Here is a 12771-nt window from a genome sequence, read left to right as displayed (position 1 = left end):
AAGGATTCCTCAAGGAATTTCTGCAAAAAATCCATAAGAAATTCCTCCACGTATTCTTCCGGGTAATCCTCTAAGGAATTCTTCAACAATTCCTCCATGACTTTTTCCAAGACCTCCTCTTTGAATTCTTCAAAGAACTTTGCCCCAAGGATTTGTTGGAAGATTGTTTCATATACATGTTGGGATCCCAAGTAAACCACTCCTATGAACCATCATCTCTGATCATAGAACACGAAGACACATTCCAATTCACCAATTATATTTCACTGACCAGATCACGTCGCCTTTGATCTGTCGAAGCTTTCAACTTAAACTACTAATATGAATTCAATTGTACAGTATACAGATCATTCGTGATAGGGATTTTCCGCAAGGTTTAACTTAAGTTCAAAATCCAACATACATTTCGTCCCTTGAGAATTTCTTCAGAGAATCCAAAAGGGAGATTCTTCAAGACATTCTTATCAAATTACTTCAGCCTATAGGCATATATGCATCACAAATTCCTTAAAGGATTCTCCATCAGGGAAAATTCATCAGAAATTCTGAAGGATCTCAGTAATTAATCAAGTTCTAGTTTTAAAGTTTAACTTTTCAATCGAATTCCAATTTCTTCGGAATTTCTTAGTATGTGGTCACTCAGTCTCTGTTGTGAATATCACTACAATTAACTACAGCTTTTTCCGCATAGATAATCTGTGTATGCGTATCTGCCGATCGAAATAGTTATGTACTAGCAAATGAAATGTAGTTGTTTTGTTAAAGTTAATAAAATATTCAGTTCAACAGCGAAACGAAGTGTTTTGATATCCCTTTAGATTTCCTGAACGCTCTGTGTTCGAAAACAAATTACTTCAAGTATTTCTGGTTTGTAAATGGTTTCCTTACAAATTTGATTGACAATTACACCAATGACTCATTATGGAAATGCATTTTTTCTATCCATTTAAAAATTCATTCATAAATTCCTCCAAGGGAATATTCCTGCAAGAATTTGCGGTGGATATTCCTACCGAAACATTCACCACTTAAGCGCCATAATACTACTGAACAACTTTGCAGAAGGAATATCATTAATTAATAATAATGATATAAAACAGGGGTTTTCAGACATTTCGGCTCGCGGTGCACTTTTTGGAAATAAATCGCTCCGCGGTGCACATGTTCATTATTGTTAAAAAAAAACAACTCCAAATTCGTCAGAAAAGCTACATAGCAATTCCAAAGTGCATACACTCGTCATTAGTTTTTCCCCCATCAATTACGACATGACACTGTCATTTATTTTTTCATCACTTATCGGAGAATAGTGAAGTGACGCAGTTTTTCGACTTAAAATATTTCTTGCTCAGAATGTTTCTGGAATCTTTCAGACAAGATCTTCATAAATACTGAATGAATTTGAGCCGAATTGGTGGTGTTTTGTTTTTACGAACCTCGGTGAAGTCCTTCCAAGATAATTGAATTATTTCTAGCAGTAGCGTCTTCAACGACTCTAAAACTGGACTCTTATTTGGAATTTGCGGAGAATTCAGGATCTGAATCAAATTAAAAATGGACGGAAACGACAATTCTCGTTATTTTCTACAAACTACGAGTTAATTAGATGACAAAATTCAAGAATTTACTTTCGTTGGACAGGTAGGAGGTTGGAGGTTAGGAAATCGCCACCAGAAAATTTTTGATAGACGTTTTTCCAAGAATTTCCCTAGATTTCTAAAAAAATTCTAGCAAGACACTTGGCTGCTTTGTTTTCAAAACTTTGGCATACACTGACAATATTTTTGATAAATTCCTTCCAGGCACTCCTGTCAATTCGGGAGGAGTTGTGTGTTCACGTTCACCTGATTTCGAGATCATTGTTAGATTCCTTCTCTGGTACACATTAAGCAAAGCCACAGAAATATTATTAAGACTTCTTCTGATTTTTTTAGCGCATTCATTGAAGATACAATGCAGATGACTTGTAGGGTCAGTACTTGTGAACATCCATTACGAGTTCTTGGAAAAATATGATATTTATTAGGAAAGTTTTGGCGGACTTGTTCCATGATTCTTCGCGAATATCTGAGACGGTTTTTGCTGTATTAAATGTTAACTCGCCGGCTGGAACAATGGAAATATTATTCTCAATCCCTTGGAGCACCATTCAATAGTTCAATTGTTCTAATTAAGTCGAATAATTTTCCAAGAACTATTTCATGAATTTAAATTTAAACTTTAACATGCATTTTTCTGAAGCGTTGCGGTGCACTTGTCATGGCTTCGCGGTGCACCAAGTGCACCGCGGTGCACGATCTGAAAACCGCTGATATAAAACATGTCAAAAAACGCTTCAAACACTTAAATAAACGCTGGCGCAACTAGTGCTTAGTTCCACACTTTTCACTATTTAAAAGTCATTAGCTATCTGTTCAACTTAGTTAATAACCCGAAGATATAATTGCTATCAACTGTATTGCAGACTACATCCTAAATTGGACTATCATACTTTTTTTGGTACGCCTAAAAAGTGTGATAAAAGTGCACATTTGCCTCGGATCGTCTCGACGTCTTCGGTGCACTTATTCCTCCATTTACAAGGAATAAGTGCACCGAAGACCTCAACTCGATCCGACGTGGCCCTGCGCTGCAATCACACTTTTTCAGTGAAATTTTGTTCAAAAATGGTTTCTGCAGAAACGAAAAACATTTTCTACCGCGTAAAAAATTCAGGAGATACCCTGATCCATACTCTACATGTGCACGAAAACCGATTTTGAAAATATTGCTTCGTTATTTAATAAAAAAATCAAAAAACAAAAAGTGAGGAAATGCTTCCAGTTTCGCCTTAAGAACAGTTCGTGTGACGTCCATTCGCGTAGGTATAGCGATGTGGGCTCCAAGTAGTGAACGCTGGCTCTAGTGCACAACGAGCGCACACGACATTGAAGCTGAGGGACTAAATGGGCTGTAGTAACGTGCATGGTGACGTCATAACTGGGTATGGTGACGTCATAATTTCCCTCTCCGGTATGTTGGATCAGCGAGTCTATTTATAGAGGAGCTACCAATATGAAGAACCATTTCAGCATATATCGCTCCTCACTTCAAGTACTGCGATGGCCGCACTGGTAAAAACGACGAGCTCCTGTTCTAAGTTCTAGCCGTCCTAGGTTCGAATCCCTGGGGTTTTAGGTATACTAAGTGGAAAAGTTTTTTGATGCCAGTTACTTTTTACTAAAAATAAAGTGTTACTCTAAAAATTGATTACCCAAAAATAAGTTAATTTTTACACTACTTAATTTGTACCCAATATATTTATAACTACTTTATAACAACATGTGATATAATTTGATTGATTTTTTATATCTCATTTTGTTATAAGCTTGTTATAATTGTATCAAGACCTGTTATAATTATGTTATGATTAGAGCAATTTTAGTTATATATTTTGTTATTTTATCACCTAACCGGCGAATTGTTTAACTCATTCTGTTATGAAAAATCTTTGAAATAAATAACTTAATCGGTTATAATTTTGTTATGTCTTTCTGATCGGGTAGTGGTCCAGGCTCCAGATAAAGGTGGAAAAATACATTTAGTGCCACTATAAAATCATTTTTCAGGTATATATCGTCTTGTACAAAGTCTTCTTTTTCTTGGCGTAACATCCCAACTGTTTCTCATGCAGCCTTCCTGACATGCACGAAGCTCTACCCAAGTAAACAAAAGTTTCGCTTCCCAATAAATTTTTAAACTTCCACAACGCTTAGATGAAGGTCCACGTAGAACTTCCTGGCTGGTCCTGGGTGGTTCTAGGCACCTACGGAGGCGCAGAAGGCCGAGTTCAAAGATCTCCATCCTGGGCGATTGCCCGACAACGCCTTGATCTGTGGCCAGATCAAATTTCTGTCGATTGAGAGTATACTATATATTGCCGACCCATCTCCACTTTAGCTCCGGAATTTCTGTCGCTATCGGCTTTTTATGACATCGGTGATGGAGCTCCACGTTGGAGGCCACCATGCACGAATTGGCTTCTTAAGCGATGTTGAGATAATTCCATATTCTGAATCTGCACGCCAAACTAAGCCGAAATCCAAATTTTCACGAATTTTGGAGCTCGGGAACCTATTAAAAAATCAATTTGAAGTTTGTATGGGAGCGATTTGTCGAATCACTCCTGGTCGCATTTAGCACTAGGCTGAGCTGTCAAGCAGTTGCCCAGCTGCCAAAAGGTGATTTGAATAAATCTTTTTGAAATTGATTTTAGGTATCAAAACAAAGTTCTAAAAATTTGAAAAAAATCATAGAGGCTTAGAAAAAGGTACTCTTTCGTTTAGAAATATAAAATCATTGAATTTTTCTAAATTTAAAAACCCAATTATATACCGTAGGCATCTAGGTATTGATGAAGACCTGCAGCCGTTGAGTATTCTCCATACTGATACATACCAGGTTTCACTGACGTATAGCAGACCAGATTTCACGTTCAAGTTGAAAATTCAGATTTTGCACGATTTGGTTCACGATCAATCGCATCTACCAGGATCTCGTCGATTACGATGAGGAACAGTTGCGGTGATAGTATACATCCTTACTCCAGCAACGACCCGTATGGGATCGGACAAAACACCATTGTGCAGTACTGTGCACGAAAATGCCCTTTACTGTGCTTCAACGAGGCCGATGATTCTCTCAGGAAGACCCTTGCTTGCGCCTGAGGGCTTCGCACATGTTTTCGTGATTGAGTCAAACTATAACCCTAATGAAAAATTATGCTTTGTTTTGACACCTATCATGAAATTCCACAAAACGCAGAAATGTGATGAATGGAACGTTGATTCTTAGAAACCTTTTATTTCATTTTCGTAAAACGTGACTCAAGCTATCGTGAGTTGCACGCGAGTAATAGTGTTAGCAATCAGATGGTGTATCAATCGTGCATATTCATTTAGCTTAACCAGTTATCTTCTTAGCGTCTTCAACCAGAAAATCGAGCAAGGTATGGAATAGCTACCCTACGGATTATAACAATCAGCTGCTGAATTGATTTTTTTTATTTTTTTTTCAAATTAGTAAAAAAACTTTTCACGGGTTTTTAATATAAATCGCATGAATCCTATATTTCAACTATGTACTAAGGCCGTTCGTAATGCTGTTTTATTTTGTATGGCGAGTTTTAAAAATTTTAAAACTCGCCATACAAAATAAAACAGCATTGCGAACGGTCTAAGAAATCTATTCTAACATTATGATTTAAACTAAAAAAACGATATATTTCGATACGTTTCCATTGGAATGTATCAATAAGTTCCAAAATTCGTTGAAGCTCTTCGTTAAATCTAAAGGTGTCGCGATACGATGAGAATTCCATTTCATTTTGCCGTCAGATTACAAACAGAGCATTGATTGACCAATTAGCAAGCTCTGCATGGTTAGAGATTTCTCTTTTTATCTTAACATATTTTGGAGGCATACTCATCACCTTATCATTAGCACGTTTTGTGAGTGTTTTGGTTTTCTTATCCGTCATCAATCTTCCCCACTATTGCTACTTTTACGTTTTGCCTTCACACACTACTGGATGACTGAATGATGTTTTCACACATTTCGTGCTGATAATTTGTCGGCAAAATTATCTGACGGGAATAATCGGTGGTCACGTCTTGCCATTCGGAAGCGAAAGAATTCAAAGCCTTTGATAAGCACCGATTCATTAACAGTTCTGATATATAATCATGGCAGATGTATTCTTGGGCACGTTGTCTCCGAGGGGTTGTTCAGACGAGTGCGTTCTGGACAGAATGTAGATGATCCCATAACAGTTCCCCGAATACCATTACCCCGAATACCACTACCCCGAAAACCAATACCCCGAAAGCCATTTCCCCGAATGACACTTACCCCGAATGCTATTTCCCTGCAAAATAATGTCTTCTAATTCATTATACTCTTTCCCGAGATTTTTTGATATGCAGGAATAGTTTTCACCAAGTATATGTAACTGGCACTGTACTGATACTGAATGCAAATAGTATGAAACTTATTATCAGATTTTTTTCGTTCTTTTGTTCATCTGCTATTCTTTCGAGTCTGGGAATAATGAGGGTATAAAGAAATAGCGCATTTAGAACAAATAGAAAAAGCAGTAATGTAAAATAATTAGGTGAATTATATAGAGTACTGATGCTCTATCGCCTCTATCCAATTCTGTCTATTACAAAGCTTTCCACTTTGTTCCATGGACTGTGTACAACTCGCCCTAAAACTGATGAGCTGAACTACTAATCACTGTAATAATATAAGACGAAAGAACAACCTACGATAAAAGAAGGAAAAATCTTTATTAAATGCATTTGCTCCACATCATAATATCATTATTATCGACTAAGTCTAGAAAGAATAGCCAATGCACAAAAGAAGGATAAATTTCTGATAAATATTAAGTTCATTTTTTCCACAGACAACACTATTGGAAAATATTTTTTCGGGGTAATCATCTGTTCGGGGAATTGGGCTATTCGGGGTAATGGAATTCGGGGAAATGGGCTATTCGGGGGTAATGTCATTCGGGGTGTTGGAATTCGGGGTACTGGACCATTCGGGGTATTGGTTTTCGGGGAGATGGTTTTCGGGGTAATGGAATTCAGGGAACTTAGGACCGGTAGATTCAGTTGACTAAATAGTTACTAGAGCTAGACTATAAATTTTGGAAATACAGAAGTACCAGAAGTGTATAACAAGATCATAACAAAATTATGACAACTGTTGTTAGAAATAACAATAAATGATATAACTCTGTTCTGGATTTTTCCATGTGAATATCCATAACAGAATTGTATTAATATTTGTTATAATTTTAGCAACAAAATTATAGGAAAACTTGTTTCATTTATTCTAACAGATGTATAACAACATTTGTTATATGTATTATGCATTTTAATATAATTGCCAAAATTTCGTAACACGTTAATTGCGATCTTTGTTATATATTTTGTAGCAAAATCATTTCAGAAGTTATAAGATTTTTTGTGCTGTCCGAAAAAGATTGATAATTTTTGTTATTTTGGTCACTCGAGCCAAGAGATTTATAAAAAAAAACTTGTAACAAATTTGTTCTGAAATATACTGCCGTTTGCAAAGTGACGTTCCAAATTTCGACGTCTTTAGCTATATATCTGGTAAAATAATAACTCTGTGGTTAAGTGTAGAATTAGCGTGATGTTAAAATACACATAACAAAAAAAAACTCTGTGGTATTCCCACTATAGGGTATGTGTGCCATCAGTAATCTCACGCTTCCATATTCATCCTATTCGAAAACAAGTGATTACGGCACCAATTGATTCCGTTCTTTTTGTTTTCATGGGTGCTCACTTCTAGTCTAGTCTAGTCTAGTCTACACATACACAGCCATTCATTGAAAGAATCCTGGAAAATGATAGAATCGACTACTTCTACCATTTTTCTTGTCATTATCAATACTTGCAAGGCATCGGAGATGTATTACAAGTATTGAAGCGGCCAGGCCTACTGTGCAGCGTTATTGAATACAATTGAACAGAACTATGGAACGGCGACATCTCGTCAGCCGCTCCGTATCGTATGTGTAATAAATGTGAAGCAAAAACGTTGGGAGTGACGTTGCTAAGAAAGTTAATGTCACTCCGTTGGGGCTCCTCTTCTTCCTGGGATGGGACAAAGGTATTTATGGTATTAACCCCTTATGTCCTCGCTCGAAAGCCTAGGTTTAAGCGCCATTGCTCGCTCTCTGAAACGAGAACGATCCCTTCCCCTGAGTGTAGAATTAACATTTAAGTTAAAATACACATTAATAAAATTGAAAAAAAAAAAGATCCCTTCCCCGACTGGATTAAATACCCTGTATTATTAACCGACAAACTACTTAGAACCATAACTGCGAGTCTATTATGGAATCGGTAAAAGTTTCCACAATTTTATCTAAAATTTAGACAGTATTTTGTTATAAATATTTGGTAGGAATTCTCATAAGGGTGGTGGGGGCAAGTGGACAGGGTACACACTAAGTTTTTTTGCCGAATCTCAGCAAACCAATTGCCGAGATTGGCACCGCCGAGTGCTCGGCAAACAGCTCGGCAAAAATCGATTTGCTGGGATGCTCGGCAATCATGAAAAATCAATGTTGTCATTTTTTGCCGAGATTCTCAGCAAAATTATTTGCTGATTCTCAGTAAATACATTTGGCTCGAAAGTTTGCCGAATTTCGGCATTTTTCTATTTGTTGTTGTTTGGTCAGAAAATTAAAAATAAAAGATAAATTACTGCTTGGTTGTTTCGAACCAATAAACTCATAAACTAAGTATATATTTCCATTCCTTTACCATATATTTTGACACAGTTTAGTAAAAAAATAGAGAACACTAATATTTCGTTCTCGGAGCACTCTTGTTTTCTTGCTCCTCCAGTACGGCACCGGCTTCTGGAGTTTAAATGTAGAAAGAGTAGAAAATGCGACGATAAAAAAGCCACATCAAATACGCACGGAACGTCTCATCCAGCACCCGCTGCAACAAATGATTGAGTCCTCTGGAATCTGTAGTGAAATCGTCTGCCTTCTCAATGTCGGTCATCCAATTCGACTACATGTCGAAGCGGTCGGCGCTGCTGCTTGCTCCATCGGTGCTTTCCCCATCTTTACCAACTGTCACTCCACTTCATGATGGGGAACAACTTTTTTTTTGGTAACACGTTTTCCAATAATTACGCTAGACACAATTCAAGAACTCATTTCCTATTCACAAGTAACAAAAACAGAAAAACTTTTAAAATCAAGAAAATGCGGACGCGAGAAAATAATGACAGCATAAAATTTTAGAACGTCCGCGCGCGCTCACAGACTGCTGCGATCTTCTTGTTTTCATGGGTGCTCACTTCTAACAAAAAATACAAAAGTAAGAAACAAAACAAACAGTGCTTTAATCCTTTGTTTTTCGTAGGATGAAAATGGGAGCCACATGCCTAATAAGGGAATCAACACCCTATCAGGATGCAAGATCTAGCCGTAATCTAGCATCTATGGAAGAAAACTTAGAGAATGACTAGGAGCTAGATGTATAATAATCAAAAGTGTATCAAAAATGGCAATGTCGCTTACGTCACTTTGCAGAATTACTGCAGTATAAACAGAACTTGTTATAATTTTGCAAGTTTAGTCCAACAAAATTTGATATAATCTTGTTATGATTATAATTCAACTTGTTATAATTTTGTTTTTTAAGGGCCCATATAGCCGAGGCGGTAAACGCACGGGTATTCAGCATGACCATGCTGAGGGTGACGGGTTCGATTCCCTGTCGGTCCAGGATCTTTTCGTAAAGGAAATTTCCTTGACTTCCTTGGGCATAGAGTATCTTCGTGCCTGCCACACGATATACGCATGCAAAATGGTCATTGGCAGAGGAAGCTCTCAGTTAATAACTGTGGAAGTGCTCATGAACACTAAGCTGAGAAGCAGGCTTTGTCTCAATGAGAACGTTACGCCAAGAAGAGAGAGAGAGAATTTTGTTTTTCCCATCTAGTCGGGCGGTTTGGATGCATAGAAAGAAGAAGAAGGTGGTCAAAGTGTCCCTTCTAGGCCCGCGTCTTCATGGCTACACCAATGATCTGTCACCCAAAATGGTTTGGATTCGATCATGATTTCCACATGTAGAATCTAACAAAAATAGTCCGGGTAAATTCCCTGGTGCAAAGCAAGCTCTGTCTTAGTGAGGACGTTAAGCCAAGAAAAGAAGAAGACGAAGGATGAATCAGCATTCAGCAATCATTCATAAATAAATAAGTCGATGACATTGATATCGGTATAATGTGGGGCAGTGCAAACTGTGTGCATGTATGACTCTTAAGTTTCTTTCAAACAAGACAAGTTTGCAGACATCTATTTTGCTTTGGAGTCACGCTCTTGTTGATTAACTGCTCTTTTATATCTCATCCATTTCCGACATAACACAGCTTACATCAACGGTCTAGCGGCAAAACACACTCCCGGTGACAGTTATGTTGAATTTCGCATCACGGAGCGCTTGAAGCGAATTTGCATATGGATCAATCAGGTGAGGCTTTCGTTTCACGTGCCGAAAACAAAAACCAGTTCAACGGATCGCGATCGCGATCGTCATAAACCACGCCGATCCATCGCCGTCGATCGCTTGATGACCGTTTGTTTTTGTTTTTCTTTTTCCGCAGAACTTCCTGCTTCCTTCGGACATCGAGTACATGACATCATCGGACACGGACGCAACCGAGCTGAAGCTGAACCTAATCAGCCTGCGGACCGGCAAAAACGTGTGCCTACACTTTAACAATGACGGCAAAACCCGTTTTTACACCGAAGACATTGGTCTGGCCGGTGACCTCATTCAGTCGTTGGTGCAGTTTCTCAACGTCGAAAATATGAATGTAAGTAAGTGGTGGAAGCGGTGGGCGGGTCCACAATGGGACCATTGCGGGGGAAAGACGATCAAAACTTCTGGATGACAATATGATAAGATGACAATACCAATTCAAAACGAAATAAAATACACACATATCGAGTGATCGGACATGGGAACATAGATCTCAGCATCAAGTGATCTGCAATTCTTATTAAATACCTACATACATTACATACATTTATTTGTTCAACATCATTAAGACAAGACATAATCAACAATAATACGCCACAATACTCGGTTCGTGGCTGCCGCTCTCCATCCTCGGCCACGTCCAATGCTCGCCTAGTCACGTTTCGTCTGTTCAACTCATTGTGCTCTCTGCGCTCCACGCCTTCTTGTGCCAACCGGATCAGTCGCAAACACCAACTTTACAGGGTTGTTATCCGGCCTTCTTGTAACACACCTTACCGACCGTATCCTTCCGGCTTTGGCTACCTTCTGGATGCTGGGTGCGCCGTAAAGTGCAGCGAGCTTCTGGTTCATCCTTCTCCGCCACACACCGTTCTCCTGCACACCGACGAAGATTATCCTTGGCACGCGTCGCTCAGACACTCCGATTGCCTGCAGGTCCTCCTCGAGCATGGTCTATGTCTCGTGTCCGTAGAGGACCACCGGTCTTATTAGCGTTTAGTACATGGTGCATTTGATGCGTGGGTGAATCTTTTTAAACCGCAGCTTCTTCTGGAGCCCGTAGTAGGCACGACTTTTACACGGACACGTTCAATGCTTCCAGTGAGCTATTCGCTCTTTGAAGGAAGCATGACACTAGACAACGGACTAGCAGGCAACGCCCAGTGGCACAGCCGAAAACTTTTCCTGACAGCTGCGGCGGGAATCGAACCCGCGTTCCTTAGCACGATGCGACTAAATAAGTGGTTGGTGACACTAGCCGCATGACCGCGGAGCCACACATGGAAGACTTAGTCTTCCACTGAAGATGCGCCCTCGTATTTCACGGCTAACATTGTTGTCAGCCGTCAGGGGGGTTCCGAGGTAGACAAATTCCTCCACCACCTCGATGGTATCACCGTCTGTCAGCATGTACTTCGTATTTGGAAGCATTAACCAACTGTCTGACCTTTGCTGCTTCGCGTTGCAGTTCCAAATGTTCTGGCGATAATGTCCATATCGTCCGGCGAGATTCGAATGAACTGGATAGTTCACCCGAAAAACCCTTACGCAGTTTTGGTCACCGTCCATCGTTGCTTTAGTCAGTCTAGTTAGATTTCCAGGAAAGCCGTATTCGTCCATGCTATGCCGCTTTGAAATCGATGAACAGATGATGGTATTCATAGCATTTCTGGAGGATTTGCCGTACGGTGAAGATCTGGTCCGTTGTCGACCGCCGTCGATGAAGCTGGCTTGATAACTTCCTACGAACTCATTCATTTTAGGTGACAGACGACGGAAGATGATCTGGGATAGGACTTCGTAGGCAGCATTCAAAATGGCGATCGCTCTGAAGTTCTCACATTCCAAATGGTCGCCTTTCTTGTGAATGGGGCAGATCACCCATTCCTTCCACACCTCCGGTAGCTGTTCGATTTCCCAGATTCTGATTATCAACCGGTGCAGACAGGTAGCCAACTTTTCTGGGCCCATCTCGATGAGTTCAGCTGCGATACCATCCTAACCAGCTGCTTTGTTGGTTTTGAGCTGGTTAATGGCATTCTTAACTTCCCTCAACGTGGAATTTGACTCATTTCCATTCTCTGCTGCACTGGCGTAGTCGTTCCCACCGTTGTCGTGGTCTCCCGTGGCTACGTCCTCCACGCCATTCAGGTGCTCGTTGAAGTGCTGCTTCCACCTTTCGATCACCTCACGTTCGTCCGTAAAGAGGCCTCCGTCATTATCCCTGCATATTTCTGCTCGCGGCACGAAGCCGTTTGCGGGATGCACTGCATTGGTTTCTTTTTGGAAAAATGTTTGATCCTGTGTAATCAGAGATTACCATTCTTATAAGCAACAGAGAAATAGCGGATATTTCCTTGACCGTCCCGTTCGGGGCTGTTCATTAACCACGTAGACCAAAATTTGGCCATCTCAGACCCCCCTCTCCCCACGTAGACTTTTGTTCATACAAAAAAAAATGTATGGGGCGTAGACTTTGGCTACGCCTACAGGATCGTGATGGCCACGACAAGAGGTGTAATGGCTCCTACAGAGCTATGTCCAGAGATGTTGGAAGGAATCATCGAGGGGCTTTTTCCGCGTCATGATCCTAGTCCTTGGCCTCCTTTTGTAGGACAGCCGGGGATTGGGGCTGGCGATGAGAAGAGGGTCACCGATGTGGAACTTGCGGGGATAGCAGAGT

General features: G+C 40.0%; 1 protein-coding gene across 2 annotated transcripts in view; it reads left to right on the top strand.

Annotated features, from left to right (window-relative positions):
* Nucleotides 1-12771, top strand: part of LOC109427894 (Bardet-Biedl syndrome 2 protein homolog) — a 74008-nt gene that overhangs the window by 50231 nt on the left and 11006 nt on the right. For both annotated transcript variants that reach the window (XM_062851559.1, XM_029872543.2), the window contains exons 7-8: nt 9976-10076; nt 10210-10422. In XM_062851559.1, the coding sequence (XP_062707543.1) occupies nt 9976-10076; nt 10210-10422 (314 nt within the window). The remainder of the gene's footprint in view (nt 1-9975; nt 10077-10209; nt 10423-12771) is intronic.

The sequence above is a fragment of the Aedes albopictus genome, chromosome 2 (assembly GCF_035046485.1).
Source record: "Aedes albopictus strain Foshan chromosome 2, AalbF5, whole genome shotgun sequence".
Taxonomy (NCBI): Eukaryota; Metazoa; Arthropoda; class Insecta; order Diptera; family Culicidae; genus Aedes; species Aedes albopictus.
This window is presented reverse-complemented; position numbering and strand designations above follow the sequence as displayed.